Genomic DNA, 19,569 nt, shown 5'->3' with positions numbered 1-19,569 from the left:
ATTTGGGTTTTATTTCTCATTACCCTACTCTGATTGGTAATAAATTAAATTAATTTCCCCCAAGTAGAGTCTGTTTTGCCTGTGACAGTAATTGGGGAATGATCACTCCCTGCCCTTATCTAAACCCACAAGCCTTCTCTCCTCTGTCCAGCTGAGAACAGGGAATGATAAAATTACTTTGGTGGGCACCTGGCATCCAGTCAGGGTCAACCCACCACACAGGGTAAAGAGAAGTAACTCTGAAACAATGAATTGCCATTTGCTTTCCCAGAACAGCACCGGTTATCCTACTGTTTCCTGACAACCTGATAGCTAGGACCCAGCAACTATCAAACTAGGGGGACCTAGGGACTTAAGTAGGAGCAGATTTAATCAGGAAAGAAAATGAACAGGTGACATGAATTATAGATTCATAGTTAGGAGAGTAAACAGCTGAAAATTAGTTTCATCAGTATAAAGGTAGAAGCCTTTCTGTTTAATGGAAGACTCTAAGAAGACAGAAACCTTTTGATTTCTAGGCAAAGTTGAGGAAGAAGACTTTTGTTTGTGTGTGACTATAACAAAAAAAAGCACCACAGGTAGAGGCTGAGCAAATGCATAATGGAGCTGAGCTTGGTGCAGAGGTGAGATCTTCATAGCTGCTTAAGACCATAAATAGTCTTACCTGAGGTGTTAAATATATTAATGTTTCTGGTTTGTCTTCTCTACCTTTCTAGTTGTGACTAAGGAAATCTCATTTTGTAATTTCCAAGTCTGGACCTGTAGTTCTAAATTTAAGACTAGTTTAATACCCAGACTAGAACTTTCAGAGCAGAGAAACTTATTAGCAAACTGTTGTCACAGCTGAAGCTGCTGCTAATCCCTGTCTTCTCTTACAGGTTGTTGCTTATAGGGATATTAATCTCTGAAATATGGACCCAAGAGAGACCAGGTAATGCTGCTGTAAACTGTTTTCACATAACAATTTCCAGTCTTTTTCATAGATGATATCTGTGTTTGTGTGTGTGTTTCAAAAGAGTCTGAAACTCTTGTGGCAGCCTCACTTGCACATTTTTCTGAGAAATTCCAAACATACAAGTGCCTATTGGTAACTACTCATGGCCACTCTTTTGCTTAATGTGATAGTACATAAATCTAATGCTTCCTCATTTCCTCACTCTGGTAACAAACACTGATGAATTAATAGGGACTTCATTGTTTTTGTTTTCCTGAGCCTAGTTATTGTTATTGACCATACAATATGTAAGGTCTTCTAAATGCTATAAAGGTATCAGTGTTTTGCCTGAGAAGAACAGTTTTCTTAACCAAAACCGTTGTCTGCTTTAACTTCTTCCATACAGAATAGAGCTGGTCCTCAAAGAGCAGATACAGAGAGCTAGTTCTAGGACTGTCTGTACTACTCACTGCAGGTGCTGTACAAACATGTTAGCATTTACCAAAGATCAAAGTAAAAAGATGTTGGAGGAGGTTCTATCTAGCTTGGAGCAATTATACAACTTCTGCACTGAATGACCATGGTAGCTTGGAATATGGGTGGAATATGGTCACATTTGCCACTATCTGTCTGATGTTCCCTAGTATGATCATCTCTGACACAGGAGTTGCATCTCTGATTAATTTAAGGGTATAGTGCTGAACTCTCTAGGACAAAGGATCCTCTTGGCCCTTGACGTGCACTATTACTATAAAAAGGTCCAAGTTAGCATTAGGTCACTATGCCATAGCAACTTCTGCTTGAAACAACAAATCCCGGTTTATTAGAAATATGTGTTAAATGAAAAGTTTTCTCTGGTCTCTAGTCCTACATCTAGAACATGAGCCAATTGGCTTCTGGTGCTGGTACTTGGGCAGGTGAACAGGATAGGTTGATGGGTAGCTGATGTGGCTGCTCCCCACCCAGATTTGGCCTGTGGCTCCTCTTATGAATAGGTGCATATGGGTTTTTTTTAGTTCTGTGGTTTGTGGAGTTTTGTTGGTTGGGCTTTTTTGGCTTAGGTGTTTGTTTTTTCTCTTTTCAGGATGGTGGGGGTACTTTCTTGTTCTGTTTTATTCCATTTAAGGTGTTCAGATTGGGGTGGCTAATTTCATTTTTTTTTTTTTGAGTCTCTTCCAAAATCCTGTTTCTGTGACTGGCTGTTGCAGATAGCATTGCCAGCTGATCAGACACAGTTACTACTGGCATACTAATTTCAGGACTGACTTTTCTCCTGGAAGTATTGCTGGTTTAAAAAAAACCTCTAACACCACCTCACCAGAGATGCTGGAATATGACTGTCACAACACTGGCTTTATCAAGCAATCTGAGAAGTAACAGATTTATGTTTGTATGTTACCTTTAATCCTGTACTTACTAGCTCTTCAATATGTTCAACACAGGACCCATGAGTTCAGAGTGCTTGGGGAACCTTATGCGTATCACATTAAGTGCAGAATACTTTGAGGACAAATACTTAACTTTCTCTGTTGTTGGTAAGTTGATATTGAAGAACTTGGAGAGGGAATTGCACATGGTGAAACGTCTAAAATTCTCTGGACTATTCAAAGTTCATAGAGCTTGGTGGGTTGGAAGTAAAGTCAAATGTTACCTTTATTTCTGTATAACCTATCCTGTAGACTTGTTGTGTGAAAACTTAGCAATATCAAGTCTAATCATAGCTATTTTGGACTACTTTGGACTCAAATTGAAATGCACGTTGGTTTCTAGGCATGTTAATGCTGGTAGATTTCCCTCCTGGTAAAAATGTTCCCCAGTCGAAGTTGGCACTACATTACTGATTTTGCACTAGCGGCTTTCACAGCTAAGGGACTTGGTGGAGGTGTATAAATTCTTAATGAAGTTTAAGAAAAATTAGCTTGGCCTTCTGGCTATGGGCTTAGTAGTTAACAAGTGGTACATTTGAGTGAAAAGCACCACAGAGGGCCCTGGAATGATGTAACTTTTATCTCACCAAAAGTGAAAAAACTTTTGGCCTATAAACATCATCAGGTGTAAGATTATATGCATAAAATGTAAACTCATTCTTGAACTAGCTCTCTGTGTTAGTTGGCTGTCTAACTAGATATAGTCCATGAAGGAAGACCCAGGGAACTATGGGCCAGTCAGTATCACCTTTGTGCCTGGCAAGATTATGGAGAGGATCCTCCTGGAAACTATGCTAGACCATGTGAAAAATAAGGAGGTGATAGGTGACACCCAACATGGCTTCACCAAGAGCAAATCATCCCTGAAAAATTTGGTGGCCTTCTATGATGGGGTTACAGCACTGGTGGATAAAGGAAGAGTAACTAATGTAATCTACCTGGACTTGTGCAAACATTTGACACTGTCCCACACAACATCCTTGTCTCTAAATTGGAGAGGGATGGATTTGATAGATGGACCCCTCAGTGGATAAGGAATTGGCTGGATGTTCGCACTCAAAGAGTTGTAATCAACAGCTCAATGTCCCAAGTGGAGGGCAAGTGCCGTTCCTCAGGGGTAGGAGTTGGGACCAGCGCTGTTTAACAGATTTGTTGGTGACATGGACAGTGGGATTGAGTGCACCCTCAGCAAGCTTGCTGATGACACTAAGCTGTGTGGTGCAGTCAACATGCTGGAGGAAAGGGATGCCATCCAGAGGGACCTTGACAGTCTTGAGAGATGAGCCTGTGTGAACCTCATGAAGTTCAACAAGGCCAAATGCAAGGTCCTGCATGTGGGTCGAGGCAATCCCATGCACAAATGCAGGCTGGGTGATGAGTGGATTGAGAGCAGCCCTGAGGAGAAGAACTTTGGAGTATTGGTGGATGAGAAACTCACTATGAGCCAGCAATGTGTGCTTGCAGCCCAGAAAGTCAACTGTATCCTGGGATGTATCAAGGGAAGTGTGACCAGCAAGTCAAGGGAGGGGATTCTCCCTCTCCATTCTTGTGACACCCCACCTGGAGTACTGTGTCCAGCTCTTGGGCCCCCAACATAAGAAGGACATGGACCTGGTGGAGCGAGTCCAGAGGAGGGTCACAAGGACAATTAGTGGGCTGGAGCATGTCCCTTATGAGGACAGGCTGAGAGAGTTGGGGTTGTTCAGCCTGAAAAAGGGAAGGCTCTGGGGAGACCTTATGGTGGCCTTCCAGTACTTAAAGGGGGCCTACAGGCAAGATGGGGAGAGATTCTTTATCAGAGTGTAGTGATAGGATGAGGGGTAACAGTTCTAGACTGAAAGAGGGTAGGTTTATATTAGCTATAAGGAATAAATTCTTTCCTGTGAGAGTGGTGAGGCACTGGAACAGTTTGCCCAGAGAAGCTGTGGATGTTCCCTCCCTGGAAACGTTCAAGGCCAGGTTGGACAGAGCTTTGAGCAACCTGATCTAGTGGAAGATGTCCCTGCCCATGGTATGGGGGTTGGAACTAGATGATCTTTAGGCTGTCTTCCATCCCAAACTATTCTATGATCCATAACATAACATCCACCTTTCTAGAATGTTAAACTTTTGTAAAAACCCCTTAATATATGTTCTTTGTTCAGGCATCTTCATCCATACACAAAGAAAGACACTCTGCAACTGGGATATGTACAGCTGGAAAGTATAAAGTAGTTATTTTTGAAAGGGGAAAAAAAAAAAACTAAAACACAAAATGAAAAAGCCTAAAACCAGAAAAACATTTTTGCAGCCTAAAAAAAATCTATACTAAGCTTTAGCGGGTTCATCATCTTGATAAGACCCCTGAAGAGACTGTTGGCCAGGCAGGCATCAGAGAGAAATATGGACCTGTGTCAGCCACAGATCAGACTCCTGATGTTGCTATGCTGTCATCAATCTGTCAATCCTGACAACTTTGACACTGATGATCTAACTGACTGGTGTGTGTTTTACCGGGGGTTTTGCCCCTTTAAGATTTAATACCTTTCCATGTTGGTGATTTTTTTTTTTTAATCTTCAGTCCTTGAGCTGCTAGTGTTCCTTGTTCCAAGCTGTCTAATTTTACCTTTCTTACTTTCTATAGACTTTATTACAGCTCTCTGTCACCACTTCACAGTTATCTTATGTCCATGTTTGCAGTTGGGCCTATTGAAGGAGGGCCCTGGGGCAAGGGCAGGTCGCTCAGGGGGTTTACAGAGCAGTAGCTGTACTCATTAATATCACTCTTCACTAATGGTCCATAGATCAATTTGGCATAGCCTGGGAGGTAGATGAGGTCATGGCATCACAGTGTGGCTATACAGTAACTTACAGCAAGTGGAGTAACATCGAGTTTCGTGCTTCTGCCCTGAGCTGCCATTCTCACTTAGAGGTAAGTCTGTCATAGCCATTTTGACTACAGTGCTGTTGTATATGGCCTTTATTCAAAAGATTACCAAATTATTGATAGGTATTGAGGTGTCATAACGTCTTTTATGTCTATTATCAGAAAATGATTTAATTCTCTTCAAATGTATCCAGAGATCTGAGAATATTCTATGGTAGTGACATTTGAATGGCCTACAGATGAACATGTGAAGAAACATATCATATATGCTTTTGAAGGGCAACTGTTTTCTCTTGGATAAGAGTAGGGAATTCTGTTTGGCAGCTGGGTTGCATTCTGCTCTAATTAGTGTCTGAGACGCATTAGGGTAAAAGCTCAAAAACTTGCTCACTGCTAGTATGTCATAAAATACAAGATCAGCTATATTTTAGGGAGCATTTTTTTTGTCCAGTTCTGGGCCTATGTGAAAGGTTGAAGCTGCTCCCTGAAGTATTTATGTTGCTGTGTAGCTATATACCTATATGCATATAGCCTATGTAGTAAATCAAATAGAAAGCAATAATGATTCGGTATGGAGTTGCTCTTCTGTGCAAAGGCTGGCGGGTGGGTTTTGTAAATTACTTTTAGGTCACAAGGATAGGTGGTGCCTAACTAGAGAAAATCAGTGTAACAAGCAAGCATTCCCTGTGTCCATACAGAAAGATGTGTTCATAATAACTATACAAATCAAAGCATCTCATACTCCTGATTTGAAAAATGCTACAACTCATCTGAAAAGTGCAAGTTGCCATTATGGTCCGTGGAGTCCAAGGGAATTAGTATGTGAAAGTAACTACATGGAGGTAAGTACTGGAAGTACTTACAGGAAGGTACTTTAAGGAAGATGCTCTCTTTGAAGCTGATTAGATGCTACAAATGTGCATTGGAAACAGAGTTTGAATGCCCCTCTGTGCACAGCTTACTAGTGAATGTACAGCATGCATCTTGAGTTTAGTGACGCATTTATATTATGCTTGTATAGCGTACTTGCCAGAATTAATAGTTAATAAAGCTGTGAAATGGTATTCAAATGTTTAAGCTAATGGATTGAACTCACTGAATGTTGCTTCGAAAAGTCTTCTTTGAGATAACAGAAATGTACACTTTCTGAAGAAAGTTTCCCTACTGAATTTGCTGGGGGAAAATGCAGAACGGGGAGGAAAAAAGACTCCTCTTGGAAAAGGACATGGAAGTCAAGGATGAATTCCTGGCCTTAACTGCAAGTAGAAATGGGAAGATAAGTAGAAAATAAAGCTGAAATCAAGTGGACTGCAGATAATGCACCATGCACGATGGCATCTTATGCCATAATTTTTTACTTGGTGGGAGGAAATGTCCCTCTAGGAAATTCTGGTCTTTGTTGAAAAAGACTTGTAGGGTGTTGAAGACAAGGAAACAAGTGCCATCAGCAAATCCCTTACAAAGGCTTTCTGCCTTCAGGTTTCTGTCAGGAAGGAGGTTCCACAGACTGTCAAAGACTTCATTCAAGATGAACCTGAGGACTGGACATTTGCCTTTCCAGAGGTAACACTGCAGGTTTTCTTCCTAGTAAAAACTAGTGCTACTTCTGGCACAACCATCCTTCTATTCCATGTCCACATAGTACAAAATGTCCTTTCACAAAGCACTTAAGTAGGAAGAGCAGAATTTTTGTACCATGTGGTTTTAGTATGGAGATTTTGAAATAGACAGCTGTAGGCCGTGTCTGCAAGGAAGAAATGGAAACTGATTTCTCAAAAAGCCTAGAAAGCAAGTCTTCCCCAGGCAAGAGGCTGTGCAACAAAAATGGTCCCTAAGAGTCTATGGCCCAGGAGTGAACTGTGGGTAGGCTTTTTTCTTCTTGGATCCTGTATTTGCAATGTAGCAGTGCAGTTAATCTCTGGAAATTTTTGTGTATGTGTGAAGGGGTGAAAGCTGGAGGGGTATCCCCCAGCAGTATTTAGAATAAAGCAACAAAACTGCTGGGCGGTTCAATACAATAAATCATTCAATATAGTAAATCTGTTACTTTGAACCACATGTTTAAACTGTTGATGAATTTCTCTGGGTAGACAAAAGCAGGTGAAGCCTCAATATGGCAAATAGTGTTTCATCAGCCAGAAGAAAAAAAGGCTCTGCTTGTGAGTGATGCTTGGAGTGCAGGCTATGGACTCAACACCACAGACACCAGGGTTCTGCTGCGAATACCATACACTGCTGCACAAATTCAGCTGATTGAGGTTGGTATGCTCATTCTGGCCCAGATAGCTGCCAGGCTTTGTAGGTCTAACCAGATGTCTTCCTACAGGATCAGGGAATTACCTTTTCTGCAGTGAGATCAAGTACGTTTTACAAACAGCGATGGATGATCCTGATGGTGGATACTGCTGTGGCATGTCCTATAGGTGAGAAATGTGGTACCTTACTCCAATGCTTGAGTGTATAGGGACTGACTTACAACTAGAGTAATGAGCTGACAGCTTTCATATCTTGTCCCTAAGATGGTGTGGAGTACACTAACAAAACAATCATCTGGACTGTTCCAAAATATATTCAACTGCTCTCTGCTGGAGCGACTAGCTTTAAGGATGTGCTTGTTGAAGCTGGTGTGGATCTACACAAACTCTCTGCCAAAGAAATGGCTTCCAGGAAATATGTGTTTTTGAATGACTTAAACGCAATTACAATGAAGATACCAATAGGTGCAAAAGGTGGCTATTACAAGGTTAGTGACTTATGTTAGGTGTCAGGCAACAGACTTTTCTGTTTGTTGGTGGTTTTTTTTTCTGGGGGAGAAATAATTCTTCACTCTGTTCCTTTTAAATGAAGGATGGAGGTGAAGGGGAAGAAAGGGTATATTAAAAATTCTGAAAGCCCTGACCAAAGATAGCTCTTATAAGCACCACTGTGTGAAGAATTGCTTTTCTTACAAACACAGAATCCTACACAGAACTGTTGATTTGTCTCCTTCCTCAGGCTAACACAGAGCTTTTGACTTTTAGTCCTGATGTCATAGTCCTTGGAGACAGTCCTAACTGGACAATAAAAGCATGCATGGGTTCTGTTGTATTTTACACAGACCATTGAAGAGAATGGAAACAATCCATTTGTCCACCAGACCATATGATATGGGAATGGGCTGAGACTATGCATCTAAATCTAGAACTGAGTCCTGAGCAAATGCTGTAACAACTGAACTTCAAAGGAAGTTGCAGGAGTAGACCTTTCACTGGTGAAATTGTTCCTTGCTGCTTCGAAACTTGAGAGTTTCCAAACCTTTTCCGAAGGAAGTCTTCTGAATATTCTGAGATAATCTAAACTCACAGGGATACAGCAAGTGCCACTTAAGAGTTCATGATTCCTGATCTGAGAAGGCCAATTGTTTGGAGCTGTAGCAATAGTTGACCTTGAGATGCTACGATACAACTTTGATATAAAATCATGTTATACTAAAGGGTGTTGATTTGAAATTCTAGACTTCTGTGAGCAGTGGACAGCACGGGGTAAAATACACCATCAACCTGTTCTTGGAACACCAGTGGAAAGATAATAAATGGGGACTAACCAAACATACTATCATCAAGAAAATAGAAACACCGTTTGAACAAGTAGAACTTGCTATAGCAAACAGTAAGTAACCTAACTTTGAATTTACTGAAGGTTTTGGTACTGCTAAAAGCTTAATGTTATTGTGTTCCTCTTCAGACTCAAATCTGAGTGCAAGGCTAATGAATGTGACAGTAGGAACATTCCTCCCAGATGTGGAGCTTGTGAACTTAACCATTGAGGGGGCAACTGTTGCTGTACCTGAAGCTGTTCAGCATGGATATCTGACATATGAGATCAGACATGCTAATGGAAGCAAAGCCTATGTAATACAAGTCCTACTTGATGCACCAAGCATAAAGAAAGAGGTGTGTGCTAAGACACTGTAGCATACCATGGTATAGAAATGATGATATCACTTGGTGACTTTTATTTCTAAATATTATTTTCCTAGTACATGAGAGCGGACATGAGATCATACACCCTGAACGTCACACTTGCTTTCATAACGCACCCAACAAGTGAGACCTTTGTTGTCCCAGTCATAACAGTGTCAGCTGTTAAAGATGCAGGTAAACTAGTAGAACTTGGGCAAAACTGTACCAACATGGCTGTGAACTCAACTGTTAATTGGGTTTATTTCAGCCAGGGATACTGTCAGTCCTAAATAGCCCTATTAAACTGTGATAGCAGCTAGTGTGCTGGCTGACCTTTGACTGTATTACAGTACTCCCCAGCGCGAGAGGATTTTGTGATGGCAGAAACATTCATCTCATAATCATTCATGGGAATGTGGACCAAAACTGGCTGCCCTTCATCTCAGACTGGCACCTGACCCCAGAGGCTGCGCAGAAGTACAACTACAGCCTGAGGGACAACGGCACTCACTTGGCAATATCTGTCCCTTTCCTTTCTTCCCATGTAAACTATGAGGTAAGGATGCCAACATGTAACAATTAAAAGACATGCTCTAGTTGCAAAATATGAACATGATACACTCTGTCCTTGAAAGTGAAATGAAACTTCCCTTTAAGATGGGCTTCAGAGGATTAATGGAGGACTATTTTCTGCCCTTGGAAGAACACTTTAACTTCTGTTGGTTAATGTTGGCAGAAGTAGACAAGGAAAAAAGAAATTCTACAAGCACTTTAAGGCTGAGCTATCTTTAATGGCAACTGAACATGCAGCAGAGTTTGTACTACACTCTATTGCAAAATGATTGAAAGAAGTTTGTTGTGTGAGCTTATAGATTAAAAAAAAAAAAATCTGTGGATTTGACTTTGATCAAGCACCATTGCCTTTGGCTTGTGACAACTCACCCTCTTCGTTTTTGAATACTTTAGTTGAAGAGTGTATATTTTCTTGTTTTCTGTGATTGTCATCTCCAGGATTTTCATACCTCTGGAATAAAGGCTTCACTCCACTTAACCCTGAAGGATGGCATCACCTTGGCTAATAGGAAGGACTTCTCAATTTCCTGCAGATTTTCACCTTCAGAGCTAATACGTAATAATGTGTTGGGGAAAAGCTGTTAATGCTCTTAGCCGCATAACTAAGTCACACAAGCCCATACAGTCTGAAATGTTTCTAGAATTTATATTTCTGTGATACTCTATTTGCCTGTCAGACTTCCTACAAAGTAATATGCTACAAGGCAAGTTACAGATTGGAGTGACTATCCTGTCTAGTACAGGATGGGCGGAAGGAGGTGGGAAACTCTACTTCCCCTCACACCTCCAAAATCATGAATCTTTTTTTAAAGGGTTTTTGTGGTTGGTTTTGGGGTTGAATGGGGTTGGTTTTTTTGATGGGGTGGGAGGGGAGGATCAGCATATGAATCAGTCATTCTAAAGCTACTTATCAGTATTGAATGCACTGAATATTTTGGCTAGAAAAATCCTTTTAGGAGAGGGTGAGAGTTTATAAGAGGAGAAAGATAAGTGAAATCAACAGCTTTGTACATGTAGTGCACACTCTACTTGCAGTTAGCTTGAAGGAATTCAGGTATTAGTACTGAAGAGAGTTTTGCTCAAAACTTAATCCTTGTGAGCTGCCAAAAAACTTGGTGGCAAATCCATGCAGAACCTCTCTGTTATGCTAGGCTACAAAATAAAGGAGTTTGAGTCCTGATTTGTATGAAAATGTATTTTTCTCTTTCAGAGTGCCTACCCAATGGGACTGTGGTTATTACTGCAGTAAAATGGGTAGGAGTTGCAGACCTGGACACCAGCCTGTTTGTTTTGAGGGACAGACGGTGCAAACCCAGTCTAGTGACAGAGAAGACTGCAACCTTCAAGTTCAATGTGAACACTTGTGGAACAAGTAGAAAGGCAAGGGCTTAGTCACATGAATTTTACTTTGCATTGGGGTAGGGTTATTACTAGAACTGACAGAGGTTCAGAGTTCAGCAGAAGCTGCAAGTAGGTCACAGCTGAATTTTTGTTAAGTAGTACATCTACTCTTTTTCTGATTATACTAAATTCAGTTGCACAGAAGTTCTTATTTGGTAAAAACAGTTTTAAGGTCAGAGGTATCTTCTGAAACTAGCTTTGCTTGACACCTCTGAATTGTTTAGCAATGGACTCAAATGTGAGTTTATGTTGTTGAGAGATACTCGTATGCCTTGCAGAAGCTGCTTAGGTGTTGCTAATGACTATCTGGCCCAGGACTAGAATGCGTTCTGTTCCTGCTACCTACGTATTGCGTAAAGAGAAATTGGACAAAATAACAAAGGATCAGATCATGCTCAAATTCAGGTCACCAAAAACGCAGTTTAGTTATGCGAGTGTTGTATCTCATGCTATATGTTGATTCTGTCAACAGAAACAACTGATCTCTTTTCTCAGGCCCTGTGCACTCACTTACTTGGGTGTTATGTCATATTCAAGGTATTGTTAGCTAATAATCTGTTTCTTCTTGACTATGGCATAGCTGTCAGCTATAATCGGCTTTAGTTTGGTAGGCTGTTGGCTGGTAATTTCTAAACATTCCTAAGTGTGCTCTGCTCAATGCAATCTGTCAGTTCAGTGAAGGGATATGGATATTGTGTCAAAATCAAAGTAAACTCTGTAACTGTCCTGTTTGTAATGATGTCTATCTTTCAGTTCAATAGCACAACTATGACATATGAAAATGATGTACTCTATTTCAGACCTGGCAATGATACACCAGTATACCAGTAAGTGTCATTCCCTAGAAGAAGGTTATCCAAGGTGTTTAGGTCTTTTAAAATCTAATACTGAATTTCTTCCCTCAGACTGAAATTTGTATGCTGGTATGCAATCAAGCAAACTGTTGATGTCCAATATGAATCTAAGAAGAACCCACCACCCAGTGTTAAACCAGGGTTTGGCTCTCTTGCTCTTTCATTGAAGATTTTCAAAGGTAACATGTATGACTGAACTCCATAGAAGCACTGAGCAGTTGAGGTTGGAAGGGACCTCTGAAGGTCATCTCGTCCACCCACTCTGCTCAAGCAGGGGCCCCTAGAGCAGGTTGCCCAGGACTATGTCTAGATGGCTTTTGAACATCTCCAAAGATGAAGTGGAAACCTCTTTAAGGCCTCTAGTGGAAGTTTTCCATTCTGGAATGCAACATAAATCATCAAGTATCTGCAGTGGATCAGACTTAGCATCTGATGCATGTGGTTTTCCTGCTTGGTTTGGGCTTACTAAAAGTTTTCTGTAGTGGATGTGATGTCGGCTTCTCTCTCCTATCAAGTCCTTAAATGTTGCTAAGCAGAGTTAGCACTGACCGAAACCATCGTAACCTGTGTCAAAGAAAGAAGCTACATGCAATACTGCTGTAAAATGGTAACTGTGTTAGCAGAAAGGGTTAACTGAAGCCTGAACCAAACTTTCACCATGACTAGAGTGGCCATGATGAATTTTTTTTACTTTCCTGTCCCATCCTTCCCCCTCTGCCCCCAATATCTTTGTAGAGACAGTTTTGAATGAGCATCTTACTCCAATGGGTTTTTACAGAAGGAGGTGTGTCTCACTTCTGGATCCTCAGAGCCAAGGAATACAGTTCAGATTTTTGCTTTCACTGCCAGTTCTTACTTTTCTGCCATCCTATTCCCATTTGTTGACAATCATACACTCTCCCAGATTTTAGTATGGCTGTGTGAGATTAAATGGTGGTGGAAAGAAGAGTGAAGCAGAAAGTTTGTGAATACTTACTCTGTAAAAGGGAAACTCTAACATCAATACTCCCTTCTAGAGAAATCCTATTCAGAGTCCTACCAGGAATCAGAATATCCTGTCGTAAAATACCTGAAAGAGGCACTTTATTTTGAAGTTGAACTGCTCCAGCCTAAAGATGTGAGACTGGAACTAAACCTGGATGACTGTTGGGCTACAAACTCCCGAAACCAGGACAGTCTTCTGCAGTGGCCCATCATTATAAATGGGTAAGGAGGGCTTCCCTCCTGTTATTTGGTAACTGTTCAGCACAAGGCCTCTTACCTTAGGTGGGAGGAAAGGGGAAGAGGACAAAAGTCAGCTTAGATACATTGTTTTGTCCTGACGGGCAGGATACAGCACTAGGCTGTGGACCACATGTTTGTGTCAGCACAGTGGCTATGCCTTCTGGTGGCAACAGGTCATTGGGGTGGGCAGAAGTGCTTCTAGCTAACAGCTTCCAGCTGGAAAGAAAGAACAAGAAGTAACTCTGACTGTGGCCAAAGGCATGGCTGGGGGAGGCTCTATCCATACCCCTATGGACCAAGGAAAACTGAGAGGGAAGCTCCTCTGTATTTCACCTTCTTGCACTGTTTAAATATCTGGTTGAAGTGATAAAGGCTTAGACTAATTACACTTTCTTTCACTTTCCCAATAAGGTGTGAAAACCATGAAGACTCCTACAGAACTATCTTCCATGAAGTTAATTATAGTCTCAGAGTAAAATTTCCTCAGCACCTGAAGAGATTTGAAGTGAGGATGTTCACCTTTGTACAAGGCACAGCTCTGTTAGAAGAGCAGGTGAGATGTCTCTGCAGTCTGTCACACGCTGTCAGCAGCCCCGGTATGTGAGCCTGGAGCAGTGCACACAGGACCTGTGTAAGGTCTCATCTGGCCAAGTGATGACTGGGACTATTAGCTCCCTCCTTGAAGGCATAACACTATAACAGTAGTAAATAAAGACTAGCCACTTAGCAGTGTTCAGTTCTTCTCCTTTGGGGTCAGCACACATATTGGATGTTTGCCAAGAGTTCTCTACACATAATACTAATATTCTTGTCTTGTAGCTGTATTTTCACTGCAGTGTGGTGATCTGCAGCACTGTGCAACAGCCTTCAAGCTTGCTTTGTCCAAGAAGATGCAATCCTGGGAAACACAGACTTGGTAAGAAAAAGTACTTCTCAAGTCACGCCTAAATCTTTGCTCAGCAATATGGCGCATGTTCTTATGAGCTGTGTCAGATGACAGACCTGGTCCAAGTGTGTGCTATATAGAAAATTAAAAGGTGAAATGTCTTACTAGACCGCAGTGCAGGACCACATCTGCATGGGCAAGCATCATCTGGAGCAGTGCTTGTTAGGAAGGAAAACAACAAGCAGAGGTTGGTGTCAATCTTAAATTACACTACTGAAATAGTAAACACACTGCTGTTGTAATGTAACAGACTTCTGTATGCCTCTCTTCTCCCTGTAGGTGAATACACCAGCTTTCAACAGAGACTAAACAAGAACTATTTAGTTTCATAAAGTTGCAGTTAGGTGGCCTAAGCAGGAACAGCCTGTCCAGACTTACAAGTAAAGACATCTTGAAAATACCTATGGGGAAAATATATTGATGGTGTCTACTGAGAAAGGGTCAGCTAACCAGTATAGGTGTAGCTTTGTCTTCAAGATAAATTAGTGTGTTGCTCTCTTGTGTTCCTCTACAGTGTCAAGTTTTTAGGTTGTTTGTATCTTGCATCTGTCCTAGTCCACTCAGCTAACATGTCCAAAACTTGTGTCTAGTCACTTTACAGTTGGGAGCATGTGGTTTGGGGTAGGGGCAGGAAGGTGGCAACAGGTGTGAAGTCAATTGTAAATCACTTTAAGCTTTTTATTTTAAAGCTTCCGTATGAACAAAGGATTGCAGGGAGCTTGATGTTGGTAAAAGAAAGTGGTTTTCTGAAGCAAGATGGGGAGGAACATACTTGATCCTATAGTGACTATTGACAGAAAAACTGTAAACTGTGGAACTCGCAGGAGTGTTGTGGATCTGCAATGTCAAGTTGTCTTCCCTAAGTGAGGGGAAATAGCTCACAGGTAGCATCAGTGACTGCTTAGCTGAGTAAGCTCTCAGCCTAAATGGAAAAAAAGCTTTTGGTGAAGACTTGAAGTAGTAGTAATGATCACACATGGACTCTAGACACAAAATATTAAGGATTTTTCCTTACTAGAGAACATGATGCTGAGGAGCTCCTGTCAGATTATAATGTCTTTTTTTTTTTTTTCTTTTTAATAGGAGGAAAATTTCTTGATTTCTTCTTTGCATCTGAACAGTGATGTATAAACAGTTCAGATTCAATATTGTATTTTCCTGTTCTAAGGAAAGCTATTGCTCAGCATGAGTTATTATCCCTTAGGGCTAAAGATACAATAATGGGTGTCTGTTTTTTAACTTTATATTAAATAGAACTCTACTACAGGAATTTCTGTGAAGGCTAACTTGAGCAAGAAACTATTTTGTGAATCTTTTTGCACTTTGTGAAAAAGCATGGTATCTAAAAGATTGTAACTCTGTTGCTACAATACCTGTACAGAGATCTCACTAAACAGTTTGTGCTGTAATTACAAGCTCATGTTTGTAAGTCTTGTCTGTCTTCCAGTTACCTGCTAAGCATATTTGTAGTAGGTGTTTTTTACTGTCATTTCTGGAAAAACTTGTGTGGGCTTCATGATGAGGGACGTGTCAAGCCCCTAGCTGTGCATCAAGACTGTTTTCTGGTAGAGGAGGCTACCATGTTAAAGGAGTCTTATTTTGTTACTCTTGTGGTAGGTGAAGATTAAAGCCATGGAGAAGTGATATTGAGGAATGAAATGTAAATATGTCAGCATGGGAATAAAAGGAAAATGCAGAACATATGAGCCTGACAGCAGACTTGAAGTCAGTGACTTCATGCTTAGTGCTTTACCCTACGGTGACCTAGTGGATTTAGTACTAGTGATTCCTCAGTCTACAGGCACAATCTATTGAGAAATCAAAGGACACACCTGCTGCTAGGGTTTTGCACCTAACAGAACATGAGTATGGGCACTTCAAGCGGTATGGTGTGTGTCCTACATCATGTTGAGTGTCTCACGAGGAATGATACTTTTATGCAGTGTTTTTCCCAGATAAGTGAGTAGCAATCTTCATCTGCCATGACAGTGCTCTACCAGCACAGTGTAGGCTGCCTTGGGTAGCCTGAGCCACCTTCCTCCCTCTTACAGCTGTGTGTGTGGAAAAACATAGCAACTAGGGACTGCTTTGAGAACCAAGCATGAGTTTGGGCAGCCTATATCAGTACTGTTAACTCGGTCTCAACTGTGGGTTCCCAGGTATGATTCTTTCTTCAAACCAAAATTTGAGGACAACATCACTTAAAAATAGGAATCTGGTTTTTACAATCTCATCTAAGGTGCCTTAATTTTTTTTCATAAAATTAGTTAATATCTTGAGATTCTTTATCTGTTGGTGGGGGTTTAGTAGTTGTAAAGCAAGATGATGTTCAGGTAAACTGTGGCTCTACTTTTCAGCTCTTCTAAAAGTTCTGCTTCATGCCATTTTGCAAAATAATAAGTTTTAATAGATAAGATGGTCCCTTTACCTTTTTGATATGTGGGAAAATTCAAGGAGATTCTCCTCCATAGTTGGATTAGGATTTGTATAAAGCTGCTTGTCATATTTTCCAACAGCATGTGAGATACAAAAACCATTTGAAAATCAGTAAAATCTTTTAAAGACATGACACTAATACTCTCTCCACCTCAGAGGTGTCTGTTTAAACTAAAATTCAGGAACTGCCTTCTTAGTTATAAATATATAAAAAAAAAAAAAAGAAAAAAAATGCTCTTCAAGTGTTGTATCAACACCTCTTTGCCTTTTAAGTGGATATTTTATGACCACATGCTTTTCTCCCTGGTATTTGGGATGTTATTTTTATATCCCTGTTAACACAAGTTGAAAGCAGATCAATCTTCTTTGTTTATGCTTAATGTCTTCTGCAATTTCAACAGGTGAATGATAAAAGTCTAAGGGAAAAGAGAAGTCTGGTGTGATTTGTTTTTATAGGAAAATAGCAACAATAACCGAAATGTACTGCAGACAGTTATTTCCACTTCAAGTAAATGGTGGTAAGTCAGTGCTACAAGCAGTCTCATAGGCTCTACTATGCAGAGCTCTCATTTTTACTATAGGTTGTAGTCAATGACATGGCTAGTATTTTAAAACTATGTACTGTTTTAGTGATTTAAAGCAGCAACAACTTACTATTAATATTGAAATTAAGAAAACCAACATTTGCATTTACCGGTCCAATTAACTTTTTTTTGGTATATTGCTTTGCTTTTTGTTTTAAATCTCAATGTCTTCAGTAAAAGAGTAAATGCTATGCACCTATATCTAGAGGAAAATATGTTCTGACATATCTGGTCTAATGATTTAGGAAGCTCTTGGTTCAAGATTTGGCTTTTGCCACAGGTCTGTTTGAGTCTTCAGCTAATCACTCCTATATAAATGCTGTTTCTGTTTGTGCATGCAAGTCCAGAAACACCTAAACAGTGTTAGCTAGGTCCCCAAATCCCAAATAGGCACATGCTTTGAAATAAATGCTTTAAAACAGAAGTAAGCTGAATTGGTCTCCTTACAGTATGTGTTGTACTGATAAAAGAGCAAGACTAGGCTCAGGTTGCTTTGTAAAGAAGCAAAAAGTCAGGGGCTTGATCAGGGAGGGGGTTCAGATGGTCCCAACTTCTGTAGCTCATTAAAGACAAACTGCTTTATTGGGAGCTGGGACTTCTCTCTACAACCAAGTTTCCAATTTGTTAAATGCTATAACAGCATTTGTGGTTGTCTAGCAAATAAATTGGGGAATAAAAGTCAGATACTGACTCCTTAAGCTGGTGTACATGTATAATGTTGTGGGTTTGTTGTTTGGGTGGTGGGGTTTTTTTTTTTAGCTATTGCCATGCAGAGCTGGAGGGAAGGCCCCTGGCATCCCTAGGCAGAAGGGCTGTGGAGCTGTGGCAGCTACCAGATAAGCAGCTCCCCCGAGGAACTGACTGGAAAAAAGCAGGAGGCTTTCTTCCCCCCAAGCACACCTATGTGCAGCCCAAATGTGCAACCATAAAACCTCTTGGCACCTATGTGGTGCTCCTCAGTGTAGAATTTCAAAGCCCTGTGTGTGTGCGGGCGGGTGGCCCCTGGCTCCCCTCTGCTTTGGGGAGTGGGGGGTGAGCTCTGCTCACACAGCTAGAGCTTGCCTGGGGAGCTACTTCCATGTGTGATCCTTTAACCACTGGGGACTACTGTCTCCAAAGTACTCAGGACCTTGACCTCCTTGCTGTCTTCAGGGTGTTTATCTAGGTATTACTGCTGCTGGCAGGCAGCACACCACTGCACCCTTTTTATAGGGTGGGGAGAGAAGTTGTCAGTCTGCTGAATTCAGATGGAAAGCCTGCCCTGGAGAGCAGGACTCTATCCTGGTCCAATAGCCTACCTAGTAGGATTCTTCCTTTCCATCGGTGTGCCTTCTGTGAAATAAAGCAGCATCATATACTTCTAGCTGCACCAGAACAGCCTCTGAGACCAGAGCATATTCTCATACTGTTGATAGCAGCATCAACTGCCTGGCCGATGGCACCCAAGGAGTTAACTTACATAAAATCCATTATATGAAACTCCATGCTCTGCCTTACCTTGTTCTTCCCTAATAAAAGGTTTAGGATGACTATGGGGAAAAAAACCCCTCTTTTCTCTGGCTTCTGAAACTTTAAGGACTCTGCCTGTGTTCACGCCTGGTCCCCCTTCAATGATTCATCCAGAGCAGAGTCAAAGGCACAGCTCTGAACCTGAAGAGCTGCTTGGGAATGCAGCTGGGGGCTCCAAGACATCTCGTCTCTGATTTGGTGCCCCTCATACATCTTTTCTCTTGCCTCTAGCCTGCATCACTGCACTGCTCTCCAGTGTCTTTGGGCAGGTAGAGCATATGCATAGTCTGGGCTGTCTCTCTTTGGCTCAAGACAAAGTGTGGTGGTTTTGTGGTGGGGTTTTTTTCTGGAGGGAGGGGGTGGGGTATATTGTTTCATTATTGTCTGGGAGCACTTGTTAAAAGGCAAAATATCTCCTCATAGTATACAGTAATTGACTGGGAGCAGCAGGATGGTGTAATCATCTAATCAGTAAACTGAGAGTGAAGGACCAGTAGTTCAACCAAATTGCCAGGTTTCTGTATCTCGGGGTTTTTCCTGAGATTCTAAAATAGGCTTCAATTAATTAGTTTCTGTACAAGATCTTATAATGTTCTTCCTCCTTCCTATATTTAGTATTTTAGTGCTTACCTGCTGCCCTTTCAGCATTATGACTGGTATCATTCAGGAAGTATGATTTCATGTAACAATTTCTTGTATGAGAAAATTGTGGATGTAGTGGAAAACTATGTTGTGGTGGTGGTTTCTTCTTTAGTACCTGTGTTCTGTTCTCCACATTAGTGAGGAATTTCAGTGCTATTCTAACCTGGAAAGGAGGAGACATTGGGGCCAGAAGAGTTGATTTAATTGGAGCTAACCCCCATTTGCTCTCCTG

General features: G+C 41.1%; 1 protein-coding gene across 1 annotated transcript; it reads left to right on the top strand.

Annotated features, from left to right (window-relative positions):
• The first annotated feature begins 600 nt into the window (after positions 1 to 600).
• Positions 601 to 14,449, top strand: LOC141921635 (uncharacterized). Its single transcript, XM_074820560.1, has 22 exons — positions 601 to 623; positions 879 to 942; positions 2,355 to 2,469; positions 5,145 to 5,272; positions 5,926 to 6,069; positions 6,707 to 6,790; positions 7,318 to 7,485; positions 7,554 to 7,650; positions 7,747 to 7,970; positions 8,722 to 8,875; positions 8,951 to 9,159; positions 9,246 to 9,363; positions 9,519 to 9,724; positions 10,180 to 10,297; positions 10,952 to 11,121; positions 11,896 to 11,969; positions 12,048 to 12,175; positions 13,013 to 13,202; positions 13,632 to 13,773; positions 14,040 to 14,136; positions 14,275 to 14,353; positions 14,446 to 14,449. Exons 1-22 carry the CDS (start codon positions 601 to 603, stop codon positions 14,447 to 14,449), a joined length of 2,736 nt encoding a protein of 911 aa, XP_074676661.1.
• Positions 14,450 to 19,569: the final 5,120 nt, after the last annotated feature.

Source organism: Strix aluco, chromosome 3 (assembly GCF_031877795.1).
Source record: "Strix aluco isolate bStrAlu1 chromosome 3, bStrAlu1.hap1, whole genome shotgun sequence".
Lineage (NCBI taxonomy): Eukaryota > Metazoa > Chordata > Aves > Strigiformes > Strigidae > Strix > Strix aluco.
Note: the sequence above shows the minus strand (reverse complement) of the source record. Positions and strands in the feature narration are given on the sequence as shown.